This window comes from Saccostrea echinata, unplaced genomic scaffold (genome assembly GCF_033153115.1).
Source record: "Saccostrea echinata isolate AGI-Se365-2 ecotype Australia unplaced genomic scaffold, CSIRO_AGI_Sech_v1 ptg000022l, whole genome shotgun sequence".
NCBI lineage: Eukaryota > Metazoa > Mollusca > Bivalvia > Ostreida > Ostreidae > Saccostrea > Saccostrea echinata.
This window is the reverse complement of record NW_026889771.1, coordinates 6,122,969-6,138,751: the sequence shown is the minus strand read 5'-3', so window position 1 is coordinate 6,138,751 and position 15,783 is coordinate 6,122,969. Positions and strand designations below refer to the sequence as shown.

The 15,783-nt window shown below is 33.2% G+C and overlaps 3 protein-coding genes across 3 annotated transcripts in view; all 3 read left to right on the top strand.

The window, feature by feature from the left end:
- Nucleotides 1-15,783, top strand: part of LOC133190276 (coiled-coil domain-containing protein 96-like) — a 266,577-nt gene that overhangs the window by 64,337 nt on the left and 186,457 nt on the right. The gene's annotated exons all lie outside the window — the stretch shown is intronic.
- Nucleotides 451-2,846, top strand: LOC133190824 (ankyrin-1-like). Its single transcript, XM_061326506.1, has one exon. It carries the CDS (start codon nt 453-455, stop codon nt 1,542-1,544), a length of 1,092 nt encoding a protein of 363 aa, XP_061182490.1. The 5' UTR covers nt 451-452; the 3' UTR covers nt 1,545-2,846.
- On the top strand, nt 7,493-8,702 carry LOC133190822 (suppressor of cytokine signaling 2-like). Its single transcript, XM_061326505.1, has one exon. It carries the CDS (start codon nt 7,647-7,649, stop codon nt 8,463-8,465), a length of 819 nt encoding a protein of 272 aa, XP_061182489.1. The 5' UTR covers nt 7,493-7,646; the 3' UTR covers nt 8,466-8,702.

The window sequence follows — 15,783 nt, the reverse complement described above, 5'->3', positions numbered from 1 at the left end:
CTTACAGAGCATTCTGAATAAGTGCATAGTACATGTAATAAATAAAAAATTTCTAGCATCATCATTACAATGGTGTAAGTCTGCAAACAATATTAATTGCTAAAATTTTAATTTATGTAATTGGCATAATGAACAAAACTATCTTGAAGATTTTTTTTTTTTACATAGACTGTTTTGAATTGTAGAATTGTGATATTAAAGGTTTGATAAAGTAAAAAGTACCAATAACCTCTAGGATTACTCCGCCCAAAAATTCACAACATTTTGTATTCAGTTGATAATCCTTTGGTTAATAGCTCTGCTTGGTGACAAAATATTGCTTTGCTCAAGGCATATGCATGTATTCTCTGTATATGTACTAAATTTGTTTATATAGAATATATTTATTTTACTTTGTACATTGGATGATTTGAAAAAAAAGGATGTATTTTTGTGTTTTCAGATTAAATGCAATGGATGTACAAATTGGAAGAGATGTTCCCATAAATGAATTAATGTCGCAAGACTCTCCAGAGGACATCAAGGATGTAGTTTGTCAGTTAATTAGTCAGGGGGCAATTAACTCCAGAGACCACATGGGATCAACTCCCCTCCACATAGCAACCAAGTGTGGAAATGTGGAAATGGTGGAAAAACTGCTTGAGAGTGGAGCATCAGTCTTTGAAGAGGATCTCCGCGGATTCCTTCCACTCCATGTGGCATCAACTCAAGGACATACTAAGATTGTACAGTTACTTTTGAACAAGGGCTGTAATATAGACAAATCTTCAGCTGCCAAATTTTCACCTCTTCATTGTGCCTCACAGAATGGAAAGTCTGACGTAGTGAGCCTCTTATTACAGAGGGGGGCATCTTTGGATCCTCAAAATAGCTACGGACAGACTCCTCTCATGTTGGCTGTGAGTGAAGGTCATGAAGAAGTGGTAAGTCTGTTGGTGGATGCAGGTTCAGACCTTAACATGAGGGATAAGTCCACCTTAAGCGTTTTCCACCATGCAGTAAACAAGAGTTCTCCAAAGTGTCTGCAAATTCTACTAACAAAAGTAGAAAAAGGTAAAATGCTTGACCACACCAACATTCATGGACTGTCCCCTTTTCAGTTGGCTTTAACAAAGTTTATTAATCAGCCAGAAAGTCATAGTGAGATGCTGGAAAAACTGAAAATGTTTATAAAGGCAGGTGCTTCACCTAGACTTCTAGACAGACCCAGAACATTCCACATGATGAAATCGCCCTCTGTCTTTGAAAAACTTGTGGTTAGTGGAAATGTGGATGTTGTGTCTTTGATTTTGCAAACAAACATAAGGCAAAATATACACAAAGAAGTAGACAGAGTTTTTTCCAGTCTGAAGGATGGGAATATTCAGAGTGCCTCCAAAGATATGGCTGGACTTCTCCTGAATTACCTCAGCAACGTGGCCAGTCTACAACATTTATGTAGAATGGCCATCATAGGCAATATTGAACCTGGGTATCAAAGCATTTGTCAACTGCCTCTACCTCAGAACTTAAAGAATTATTTGCAATTTTCTGATCTTGATTGAAAGTTAACCAGGAGAGGAAAATATTCCAGTGACATAAGTTACCTGTCAAGCTTTTTGTCCATAGGGAAATTCATCCGAGCAGATCATCATTTTTGCCTATATGGTAGTACCTGTTAAGTTTAAGACAGTATTTTTGCTGTTTTTTAATGTTTTTTTTTAATCCAGTGGATTTCCATAATTTCATATTTTACATTCATGGACGTAGTTGAATATTACGAATATGGTAATTGTTTTCAATGGGTTGATACTACATATAACAATGATGTACAGTTGAACTTCTTTATCACAAACACTGATATCTCGAATACCATGGATATGTCGAAATAAATTGGAAGTCTCAACCACATATTTTTCAACTAATGAATTAATGGTACCATAGAAATTAAAGCATATAATTAAATGTTTAACACATACAAACGTGATATACTATCTCAAAACAGATGTTTTCACTGGGAATACCATTAAGTTTGCACGTTCCGATACATAGTATCATGTACAAAAAATTGTAGAAAATTGGTAAGTATGGCTTCGCCCAATCTTCCAAATTTGCCCTATCTATGGAATTTTTAAAAATTAAGGCTAAAAATGAGCCTTTTGAACTATTTAAAACATCTACATATACCCCCGAAAATTACGGTATTTAAACATTGATATCTCGTATACTCAGTTATCTAGAAATTTTTTCTCGGTTTGACTTTTTTTTTTAATCACGAGTCAAAAAAGAACAAACTAAAAATCTGATGAATGATGTATACCTGGTAGAGGTGTATTATAAAAAAGGCTTTTTAACAATCAAAAATTATTATTTTAATATTGCACATATATTTATATATCATTAACTAGGGAAACTGTTGCGTTATTAAAACTAAATACAATTCACAAGTCATATTGCAAGTTATCACTCTTGACACTGTAAATTCACTTGATATATTTTTGTCCAAGTATAAAAGAAAAATGATGAAGTGAATAAAATGTGAAAGAGAAAGATATGGCGAAATTTTAAATTTATAAATTCTAGATGTAAAAAACTATAGAGGTCAAATTATTATTTAGCAGGTTAATATTTATATCATGTACATTGTATATTGCATCCAATATGATAGTAAGAATCTACAGAAAAATGATATATGTATATTATTCAAGTACCTCAGACCAGTAAAGTAGATTTACTGAAATCTGAAATACATTCCACACTATGATTAAAGATTGACCCTTTGCTTGTTAAAAAGAAATAATTCATTGTTGTGTATGTGTGTTCAGTCAGGTACCTAAAATACCCTAGAAAATATTCCCTGGCTGTTTGTGAACATATATATATATATATATATATATATATATATATATATATATATATATATATATATATATATATATATATATATATTTACATTTACAATGTCTTTGTCTGAGATAAAATTACAAATTGTAAAAATACTTTATTTCTACATAAATCTACTGGTTCATCGATAGGCGCGGTTAAAAAAAATCACGTGCGGGGCGGGACAAATAAAGACAGAAGCGGGGTTATTAGCACGGGAATTTGCAGAATCAGGAGCATGTAAATATATAAGGAATAACTGTCAGATTTTTTGGATTCATGACGATGATCAATCGATTGGCTTGTGTGATAATTTTATGCATAAACGCCTTCGGCGTTTATGCAAATTATCACGCAAACCACTCGATTGATCACATCATGAATCCAAAAAATTAGACAGTTATTCCTTAAATATATATATATATATATATAGCTGTCAGTTTTAAAAATACATGTATGTTCAAAGCAGGTGCTATAAAAATGCTAATAAATGGGTTTTTTCTTTCTTTTTTTTTTTAATCTGTGTGTCACTTAAATGTTTTCATATTTTGAGGGTAATAAAATTCATATTTTGAGGGTAATAAAATCATTCATTTGATACCAGTTATGAAAATGCTTGCTTATGAAACACAACGTGCAGGTGCTTGAACATGGAAAATGTATCATACAATATACCAATATTTTCTTTTTGTAATTTGATCAACTTATCTTTCATTGCAAATGTTTGTCAATATTGTATTTTTAATTGCGTAACCTGGAAATACAATTTTTAATTATTCGAAAAGCATAGGTTACTTCTGAGGTCATTGTTCTGTTTAATATTTCATAAAGACTGGAGGGATTGGGAAAAAGTGGGAGGGGGATCTGTGTGGAAAATAATTACTTTAATAAAAGGTTTCATTAGGTTTATTATTTTTTAATTTATTCTTTTTCATTACATATGTTTCACTTCTGTTTTATTTTTTTTTTAACCTGTCCAAAAAGAAGAGAAAAAAAATGAGCAACAGGTAGTTTGCATCAGTTAAAACAATAAACAATTAAATAGCCATTTTGATCCAATTTAATTCATGAGTAATTATAAAAATACTTCAGCATTGTTACAATGATGTTTAATGTACTGCCAGTCTGATTAAAATCAGACCTTCATTAGCTCCTTTTTATTTTGATTGTCGTGTTCACGCGACAATCAAAATAAAAAGGAGCTATATAGTGAAGGTTTGATTTTAATCAGACTGACATACTGCACATTTAATTTGTGACTAAAATAATATATGGATATAAAATATGCTTGTAATTTTTTTTTTCAGAAATCAAGATTTAAGAAAAAAAATATACTAGCACATGTACACAAAACTGAAAAATTCATTTTCACCTTATCTATGTAGATTGAGTGCTTTGAAATACATCAACTTTCTGTCCTTAGGAAAGATTGTACATCTATATTATTGTTTGTCTTTTCTGAAGAATTCCTTGATGTTTGACATCAAGTCTTAGATTTTAGACATGGGAAACTATTTTTGGGTGTACGAGAAAAAGATTTTTTTGTAGACTGTTTTTGGAGGCCTTTGATACAATTGTATTATGAGGTTAATTACACAGAATGTACACCATTGCATTGTAAGCATGATGAAGGTTGTGGGAGTTGTTAGTAATAAAGACATATTTTTATTAATATTTTGTGTCATTTTCTGTTCAAGAGTTGATTTTCATCAAGTGCCTTATATTTTGTCAAGTGTCAAAGGGTTAAAAGAAAATATATCAAATATGCAAATTAGCATGGCATGCCTTAACTTCCTTTTTCTCTTCTTCTACAATTAAGAAGACATTAAAAGTGGCAACATCTCTCAAAAATCTTCTCTAATCTCAGTATATCTTATAAGAATATGTGTTTTTTGTAATCAGAGTACTAGAAATGAACTACATGTACCGTTCAATGATTTTTAATATGTATACATAAGCAAGGTTACCCCTTAAAATTAAATCAAAGGTGAAATGATTAAGAGGTATATAATGGTTTTCACACATCCTTTTCTGGTGTCTTTCCATGCTTAGAACCGTAGGCACAGGTTGAAAATTTTTGACGAGATTCTCCCCACCCCCATGAAAAAATATTTGTTAACCAACAGAATATATGCAGGTCGAGAAATTTCTTATGATGATCAACTATAGCCACAGTTTTTTTTCTTGCCAAAATAAGTACATGAGCTAGTCTCTGAGGTCAAGGTCATTGCTGGGTCATGGTATCATAGATACAAAGCATTGTTATGACCAAAATACAAAGCACTGTTATGACCAAGAAAAATTGTTGAGGATAGGAAGAAGCCGTACAGTAAATATAAAGTCTGTAGGAAAAATATGTGAATAAAAGAGTTGTCTCGCTTGTCGCAAAAAACGTTTTCTAAGATGCAAATTGCGTCTTTTGAGAATGCCTTGTATTAAATGAAAACAACAAAAAACAAACAAAACAAAAAAAAACTGTGCACTTTTTAATTGACTATTTAAAGGCTATTTTTAGACTTTAATTTTAATGAATAGATCAGGTTATACCATCTACATAATATTTTTCTTCGATAGCGGAAATCAGCGTACGCAGTAACTGTTCACCTTTTAAAATTTATTTCATATGCTGTAAGTCCTCCCCTTTTCAGTTGAAGGGAGGATTCTGCAGTTCCATTAAATGACGCAACTTGAATTATTTTTGTGCTTAAGCAAAAGTCACAATCAAAGGCAGTTGAAAAATTCATAATATTAATATTTTCACAGTCATTTTTAATTCAACAAAATTTATGAAATGACTTTTAGGTTTCTTAAGTTTGATTGCAAGTTTTAATTTGCATTTAAGTGCATTGTGGTCGTAAAAATCCCCGTAAAATTTGTAAAATAATTAGCAATTCATCATTCGTAACAATTAAGAGGTTGTTTTAATTTGTTACAGTTCAGCGACAGGTACATGTAAAAACTTAACCTTTAGAATATGGATTAACCTTGGATAGCAGGTGACAACGTTTTCGCAAAATTAAAATCTCAAGCTCTGTGAAGATTTCAGAGAATGGGTTGTGCGTACCAGCTAATACGGTAGAGAAAGTTCCACTTTTCTAGGGGGGGGGGGGCAAAATTAAGTCAATTTTTTATTTGCTTCAGTATATACTTTTAATAACTGTAAATTCCAGAGGGGGGGGGTTCGGAACCCCCTCCCTCCTCCCCCTCTAGATCCGCGCATGGGGTATATGCAGGCCTGCCGCCATGAGGTATTTTCTTATGATGATCAACTATACGCCACACAGTTTTTCTTGCCAAAATAAGTACATATGCTAGTCTCTGAGATCAAGGTCATTGCTGGGTCATGGTATCATAGATACAAAGCATTGCTATAACCAAAATACAAAGCATTGTTATGAACAAGAGAAAATGTTGAAGATAAGAAGATATAAAGTAATATGTAAAAGAGTTGTCTCGCTTGTCGCAGAAACGTATTCCAAGATGCAAATAAAAATTCTGCGTCTTTTGAGAATACCGTGTATTAAATGAAAACAACAACAACAAAGAAAAAAATGCGCACTTTTTAATAGACTATTAATATTAATGAATAGAACAGGTTATATCACCTACACCTATTTTTCTGCGATAGCGGAAATCAGCGTACGCAGTGACTGTTCACTTTTTAAAAATTATTTCATATGCTGTAAGTCCTCCCCTTTTCAGTTAAAGGGAGGATTTTGCAGTTCCTTTAAAGGACGCAACTTGAATTATTTTTGTGCTTTTAAGCAAAAGTCACAATCAAAGGCAGTTGAAAAATTCATAATATTAATATTTTCACAGTCATTTTTAATTCAACAAAATTTATGAAATGACTTTTAGGTTTATGCAGTTTGATTGCAAGTTTTAATTAGCATAAGTGCATTGTGGTCCTAAAAATCCCCGTAAAATTTGTTAAATAATTAGTAATCCATCATTCGTAATAAGAGGTTGTTTAAATTTGTTACAGTTCCGCGACAAGTACATGTAAATGAACTCGTGTAAATCCTACATGGTTAAAACTTAACCTTTAGAGTATCAATTAACCTTGGATAGCAGGTGACAACGTTTTCGCAAAATTGAAATCTTAAGCTCTGTGAAGATTTCAGAGAATGGGTCGTGCATACCAGCTAAAACGGTAAAGAAAGTTCCGTTTTTAAGAAAAAGGAAATAATGCAGTTTCTAAAATGACAATATAACGCAGCTCATTACTTTATGACTTAGACCTGATGAACACGTCGAACCATTTTCCAAGGTGGGGAAAATTGGGGGGTATTACAAGTAAATTACCCCTCAACTGATAAGCCATTCCCACCCCGATAAAAACTGAATATGATTAAAATCTTACTCTGACTTGTTGTCAGATTTGGGAGGGGGGGGGGTGTTGAGTGGTGAATGCCACCTTGATCGTAAATGATGGCACAGTCATGGTGTTAAACAACAGATAACACAGGACATATCAATACAATTTATCAATGCCCTCTAACTAGACGGATAGTCAAGTTATATCTAATATAGTAAGTACATGTGTTATCGACCTGCGCTGTGAGGGCGGAAAGCACCTAGATCTATAAATAGAAGATCTGCTTTTCTAGGAACTGAGCTTTAACCAGATTTCTGGAAATATGTCGACATTGTATATTAGGCTAGTGTATACTTGGAAATCAGTATTTATACTTGATAAACAGAGTTGTGTGAGATGGACGGTCATTTGCTTGCTAGCTTTACAGAAGACGTTTATGAAAGAGATTTAGTTAATAGTAACGGGGATGAAGATAACTATTATGAATGGCAAGCCCCATTATGAATTTCAAAGGCTGCCAGATAAAATTTGCGATGACCCCTTGCGTGGTCAAGGGGATTATTCAAAGTCCAAATGTCTAATGGCCGAGGGAATTTTGTCATCTTCGTTCAATATCATAAATGGACCAAACGAAAGTAAGACCGTGGCCGTAATAGAAAAAAATGAAAGCATTCAAAAGTGTAAGGAATGTAGTACAGATAAAGACGATGAGAGAGAGCCAGCTTATTACTGTGCAAAGGATATGGTGATTCAGATTGGAACCACTTGTTCACTTTTACAGACAGGATGGTATTACGAAAATTTCACGAGTCAGGAGGCCAAAAATTTATTACGAAAGGAACCAGTCGGGACATTTTTAATCAGGGACAGTTCTGATCCAAAATACTTATATTCTCTTAGTGTCAAAACGTCTCGGGGGACTACAAGCGTTCGGATTCTTTATCATAAGGGACAGTTTCAGTTGGACAGTGACGAACGGATTAGTGCAAAAATGCCCAAATTTGACAGTGCGGTACGTTTGGTGGATTTTTATGCGCGTTTGACCAGTATGGGGAAAAGTTATGTATGTCGATGGCTGGAGAGCTCGGGGAGAAAGGATTTACCAATAGTATTGCAAAAACCTAAAGCCAATTGCGTGGTGGATTTAAAACAATTGTGTCGTTTATCAGTAAACAGGAGTTTACCAAAAACTTTAAGTAGATCAAAAGTGTTGAGTTATATGGATAAATTACCCGTTCCTAAGCCAATCAAGAACTATCTGAAGGAATATCCTTACATACATTGACTGTAGTGACTCATTTCTAAAAATAACCGGGTAATGTTCGTATATAATGGCAGCTCCAATGTTTTCATATGCATTGGTAAAATATAAGACACTAACTACCTCGATATTTGTGTAGCAGTATTTATTTAAGTTATTTATTTGATTTTTTGTTCATTTATGTTATAAATTTGGGTGCTATTGATGATTTTTTTTTTTTGTGTGGGTTAACCATACTTGTTGAAATGAAATAATTAAACTAGAAACAGTAAAATAGATTATATGTATTTGTTCGTGTTTTCACCGAGGATTTTTAAGTTATTTTAGTAGATTCAGGGGTTTTTAAATAAAAGAATTAAAATGACCCACAGGGATCTACAAAATCGCATGCAAGAACTTCCTTGTTATGTTTTTGGAATTGCAAGGGGGTTTTAAATATTTTTTTTTAATAAAAAGATCGATTCTCAACATTTAGCACGTGCCATGTATTCATTGCCAATGTCAAATGAAATATCACTTTTCAAAAAGAAAAAAAAATCCAATACTGATCAAACATTTCCCGTTTCGATTGGCATTTTTCATTGAATTGCAGTTTCATAGTATATATATTGGACACCTTTACAATATATAATATTCTTTCATTAAAAAAGAAAACAATGGCATATAATATCTGATGAGACGTTATCTAAATGAGTGTGAATCAATCTGCATTTTATGTTCAGGATATGCTAATAAAAAGGAAACGATAAAAGATACCTTCATTTTCGGTGCATTGAATTTATTTTAAAATATCAGACGTGCACGTTTACGGTATAATTTGATCTATTTATCAAATAATTTTAAAAACTGTACATTCATATATCGGAAAAGTAATATATGTTATTTTAACAAAAAAGTTAAAAAGATATAACTGTGCCAACATTTTTAAAACTTTATCAGATCTTAGCAACGAGAGAGGTGGGGGTGGAGTGGGGTAAAAAGTCTTTCAGATTCTTAAATATGTTGTACAAATATTATAGCTAATAAGGTATTATTATTGAAACAGGCATGTTCAATGAGAAAGATAAACCTATTCACACCTGGATTTCCACGAAATCAACACATCAGCTGTTAGTCTTACGGAATTGATAAAATACACCTTTATGTATTGATTATTTGATTTAATCTTTCCTATCGCCAGATTTATTTCATCTGCGTTCGGGTGTGCAGTTCATTCATTGCTGTGGATTCGCTAGTTTTACACATGGCATATAATTCGTGTTTTTCTTTTTAATCATAATTTTTCTTGTGGAATGCAAGTTAATCTTACGTATTTTCTTAAACTTGATTTGTAAACATAATATTAACATTATAACAGTCTAATACTTTTTGAAAAGTAAGGCCAAGTTGTGTCATTTACACCTACGTGTAAGTTTCAGGAAACCAGTAAGGGACCGGAAGTTAGGAATGACGTCCGGATGTTGTCGTGTACAACATACCCTTATTGAGGTCTAATATTTACATTTTTCTAGGTGTGTTACATGTACCCATCCCCAATGGGGATCGTTCTAAAGACGCAAATGTACTTTTAATAACGTATGAGACTTGCGTAAATGAACACTTTTTTTTCATTGAGAATTTGATATGACACGGAACGATACGAATCTTTGAAACATAAAGCAGTGCTGGTAACGAACCGATCACAAGGTCAAGAATTATATCATTTTGCATTCATTAAAAATCGTTGCACCAAGTTCCTCTATGGTGATGGTTGATAATTAGCATGTGTAGGAAATAACAAATTTTGTGAGTTCTTGTCATCAACTCCTAATTTAAGTTTCCGAACATGCATTGTTTTATTAAAATGGTTTTTAAAAAAAGTCTAAAGGTGATGTACATAAACAAGACAGTTTATTGGAATATCTCTGTCTTTGAAAATATTGCCGGAAAAAGCATGATGTGCCTCAAGGATAACCTTATACAATGTACTTTTATAAAATGAGTTGTGGTTTTAAAGTGCCTGTTTCCTAAAATGAGATTTAGCCTACAGTAATGCCATTAATAAAAATCTGTGAAGAGCATTGTGTTTTTAGGGGAAAAGACAGCTTCGTTCAGTTTCAGAAAAAAAAAATGAAAGAAGAGAATTTTCTTAAAATGTCTTTGACAAAAAAGAAAATAGTTTTCAGGAAGTGCTAACAATACTACTTTTATTTTCGCTTTTATTTCTGTAGAAAACTATTTTCATGAAAGAAATGGAAATATGCCTGATGATGCAAAAAAAAAAAAAAAAACATATCAGAGGGAATATATTGATTTTTAGTTTTGTTCCACCGTGCTCCTATCTTTTTATTTATTTATTAATTTTTTTTTAATTTTAATTAGCTACGTATTACCTATGAAGGTCCCCACATAAATCAAGCCGTTTGTCTTTCTATTCATATACTCGTTTTTTTTTGTTTTTTTTTTTTGTCGTGCGTAATAACATCAATTAACTTTTTCTGACAACGACGTGTCACATTAAAGGCATAGCAGGTCGTAGGAAATAATATACACGAAAATACTAATATTCTATCTGCTTAACTGTTTCCCACTGGATCTCGACTCCCTTTAGTAACAAATAAAAACAGAATATTTCACCCATGTCTTGGAGTAGTGATACTTTCATTGATTCTTTGATGTTGACAAATATATAACGCGTAAATTATATTGCCAAGAAAACAAGTACAGAACAACTATAAGAAAAACGTGCGATTACACGTGATCACACTGTTCCCATTTCATTTCGGTTAATTCGAACCAATATAGAACTATTTACATAAATTCGTTACGAGAAAAAGGTACGAGATAAAATTTACGTGTTAGTGTGTACATTTAATCATTTCACAAAAATAATAAAGCATTTGTGGAAAACACACACACATATGCACGCAAAGGATGACTGCACTTAACGCCTATTTTTGGGTCTTTTTCGGTTGCTTCTGTTGCTTTTATATCTAAACTTTATTTCACTTTTGTATGTTTATGAAAGAATCCTGTCAATTTGGAACCAAATTTAAATCTTAAAATGATTGTAGATTGTGATACAATAAAATGATTCAATGTTTTTTGTCCTTACTGCTTTCCAAATATAGTGACTTTACACTTACCTGCCCTTGATTGAACATTAGATATGCATGAGAGGTGGAGCTAACATTGTAAGAATGGCTCTAAAATTAGACTTGATAAATAACAATGACATGTTTGGAAAAAAGAACGTGATCACTCTTTCCAATCTCCCTCTCCATTCTGTATGGCACAAATACACTTCTGACAAAAGCTTCAAAACGAAATTAACAATATGAGCACGTCAATGTAATTAAAGCAGATTTTATATCAATGCCAGATGACTTGACGTGTTCGAACACAATGTCCTAGTTAGCACAAAACATGCTACCTTACAAGTCACGTGACGGAATTTAGTATTCACAAAGTTATCTTGGGTAAGAAATCACGTGGTGAATTATAATATTCAACATGTCACTATCCTTGGTTACAACACAGAGAGCGGATGTAAGAAGAAGCCGTTTTTTCTCTTTTTAACCATGAGCGCATGTTTGTCTATTAATCTCCTTTTGACACATTATTATTTATGCAAATATACAACTACTGTTAAACGTAGAACAATAGACAAACATGCGCTGACTATGTATAAAGTCAGTAAAAAAGTGGGCGTCCTCATTATCGAACGGAGATTCAAGAAATTGTGATGACCCCTGCCTTTGAAAACAGATTCGAAATTCGTAAATACACACTTTTATTAAACGTAATTACATAAAGTTGTAGATTGGATGTTGACCATTCTTACAATGAAAAGAAATATGCTTGTTTTGAAAGTTTATTTTGTCGCAAATTTCGTGTGTCCTTAAGTGCAGTCATCCTTTAGATTCTTTCGTTATACAATTCCATTCTCGGAAATACTTTTTGCCTCAAAGAAATCAACGCAGGCTGGCACTGTGCAGCACTTTCTTTTTCTGGGACACAAGGGCATGAGATCGTTTGAACGTTTCACAAGTAATAGCCACGCATTCGGAAGCAATTTCAGTTGGGAGGGGGGGGGGGTACTACGCAAAAATTCTTTAACTGACCAAAAAAAAAAAGTCATCAGACGTTTTTATTGAGGGAGCACGCTTTCTATAGCTATGCTTTCTATAGTATACTATATATCGGCAAAATTATTGAGGGGGGTCCTCCCTCCCGAAAGGCAAGCTATCTGTTATTTTTGCATGAAGTCTAACCTCTAGCATATCTTATAAATTGGTGTTAAACGCTTCCCTGTAATTTCATAATATAGCAGATTGCTTATTTCCGCGAAGGTTTGAAACTTCGAAGGTCAAATGCCTTTCTTAAAATTATTGTCAGTGACCTTAACCTTAGACTTATTGACCTAGAATCGTCAGGGATGCGTTCAAGATCGTAGCAGCCACATAGGTCTAAGTAGAGCTACCCGCTACGCTATTGAACGTTATGCTAGCCTAGCCGCTACATAGGGATAACAATCGTTTGATTGATTCATACAAGCGTTCAATAGACCGCTAGCCTAGCAGCTAGGCTAGATATCTCCGGCTTTAGCCATGGCTTCTACTTCTGATCACCAGGTACTTTTATAGCAAGAATGAGATTGAAAATCAATGAGAATACATGAATTCATAAAAAGTTGCTAACACCTATCGCATTGACTCTGAGTGGATACATTTCAGATTCTACGAAAGCTTTACCGACTACCTTAATATAACATTGAAATGTTACGTTTTCTTCCCCGCAAAGTTTTTTCCCCATATGACGACCTTTGATTTGCAAAGAAGATAAAAATGTCCTGAAATGCAATATCTAGTTTTAGAGAAAAGGTGTGTAAGGTCATCTTTTTAGCCTTAACCGTACAGAAGTCAAGTTCATTTTCCAAAAATCGTAAATATCGAATGTCACAAAAACACTTGACCTTTACGTGGGGTATTTTGTTGTTTACAACAAATTTGACTAGTTAGAACAGCCGAAATATTTAAGGCGTAAAAAAATCTATGCCGTCTTTTATGAAAATTATTCAATGAAATTTATAATGTAATCTACCACACTCAGATTCCATATACTATTTCATATGGCGTTATCTGTACATCAAATGGTACTTAGATTTTCTTCCAACTGAAACCGTTTTCAAAATATCCCTGGGGTTGTTCTAGACATGCAGTGGGCTATTTTTTAAAATTAGCTTATTTTCAATATTAAAGTTACTCACAATAATATAATTTTAAAAATATATCGTGATAAATATAGTAAGCATTGTACATAGAACTTTAGTATGCATTATATAGTATTTGTACCCTTGAAGATAATTGGGAAAAATTCCCAACACAAAATTAACGGTAAAAGACTCTCAGAGAAAACTGGACAGGGGAAAGCCCCCCCCCCCCCTCCTTCTTGTTCTGTTCTGTTTATTAGATTTTCGTCGTCTTTATGGCCTATATAAAACAAAGTTTATTCATGACGCAGACTGAAGCTATAGAGGGACAATGCATCCAGTTTACGTCCTAGTTTTCATAGAGTTTCGTCTTTCCTTAGCAGGCACCTAGTATCAGGGGGGACGGGGACAGGAGGGGACCTGTCCCCTTTTTCCTTGCGGTACTATGTATATAGCGGTATAGTTAAATCAAGGTAATGCATAAATAAATTTTGGTATATAGTGAAATAGAGTTGGAATACCCCCCCCCCTCCCTTTTTTTTTTTTTTTTTTTTTTTTTTTTTGCTTGTCAGATTTTTTTCATCAAATATTTCTTCTGCCCCCTTTCAAAAACGACGTGCCTGCTTAGAAATGTATTTGTTCCTCAAAATGAGATCTACGAGTTACCAAAGCATTTTGAAATGTTCAATTTATCCTTGCCTAACTCAAATATAAACTTCTACACAATTCGTCATCAACTTACGATCGGGATGGGAACGTTTTTGTGTTTATTAGATTAATCTCGTATTTCTATAAAAACAACATTCATTTGATATATGCATTCAGGTTTAAATGTGATCTTTAACGTCGTTTGAGGTTTTTTTTAACTTATAAGAAAAAAAGTAAAGTATAACTACGTATAGTAATACCTACTAAGTTTACTTCAATCAAAAGTGGTTTATTTAGGTAAAAGCTAACAAATTTCACACACATTGTCTACATACTGTGGGTCAGTCTCATTTTCCGAAAATGGACAACTCGGTGCTTGGACACCGACCAAAAATAATATTTGTCCGTACTAGTACAGGTGTAACTTCTCAAGTAACCCCTTTTATGGCGATTTTAGAAAACGACCTTTGTTTGACTCCTGTGGGCCTCCTGTACGCACACCGAATGATCCCTCTATAATAAACCATTGTACATTTCTACGACGTATTTTTGTTAACCTCAGTCCATAAAATTCACATTGCTATAGATACACATGTCCACATATTATTACATGTATGAAGACCATAGGGCGCTCAACTAACTCAGAACACGAGTATATACCGCTGTTTGGCATATTCGATCTCAGCCATTCAGTTTCTCAGTTGGATGCAATGATAAGACACTTATTTTGTCGGTAAAAATTTCAGTATATGCAGATTTGATTCAGCGGTTTGATATACTCATTGATTTATGTCACAGAAGATTGTGCACTTTTCAAAAATCGTTTTCCTACAACTATGATCTACAAACAGTTCGTTCGTTGCATTTCTGAGGTTGCATTAAACTGAATTTATCTTTTAAAAATAAAACACACAAGTCACCAATCATAAATTCATCAAGGCTTGAACCTTAGAACAAAAATACCGATGAAATGTGAAATAATGAGATTTGAAGCGACTTCATCAATTGCATGGATATACAATACCCCTGCCCCCCCCCCCCTTAATTTTTTTTTCTCGATTTAGAATTTTATTTTGCAATACGAAATCGTTTTATCTTAACGGGGAGAAGCAATAAAGCTAGGATAATCTGCACAACTATATTCCACTGCTAGGCAGTAAGGCTTATATGTAGAAATCGGTTTTCTGAAAACAGTTGACATTCTTGCCTTTGTTGACCATTTGCCAGAAAGGTTAAGGGGGTCGTTGAGATGGCCTATAAAACGCCAATTACGAAACTGATTTTAATATTGGCGCTTTGTAAAATCAGTTAAGTGTTTGATTCGGACAATGACAAATAATATATGGAGAAATAAATAAGTAAATGATTAAAATGCAAATCAGAAAAAAAAAAAAAACAAAAACAAAAAAAACAAAACAAAACAAAAACAAAAACAAAACAAAAAACACAAACAAATATCATAAACAAGAATTTTTTCTGGGTGACGGGGGAAGTAGAATCATT

Excerpts from the sequence above, each read along its gene's own strand:
- LOC133190822 (XM_061326505.1), top strand. The coding sequence starts at position 7,647 with ATGAAGATAACTATTATGAATGGCAAGCCCCATTATGAATTTCAAAGG.
- LOC133190824 (XM_061326506.1), top strand. The coding sequence starts at position 453 with ATGGATGTACAAATTGGAAGAGATGTTCCCATAAATGAATTAATGTCG.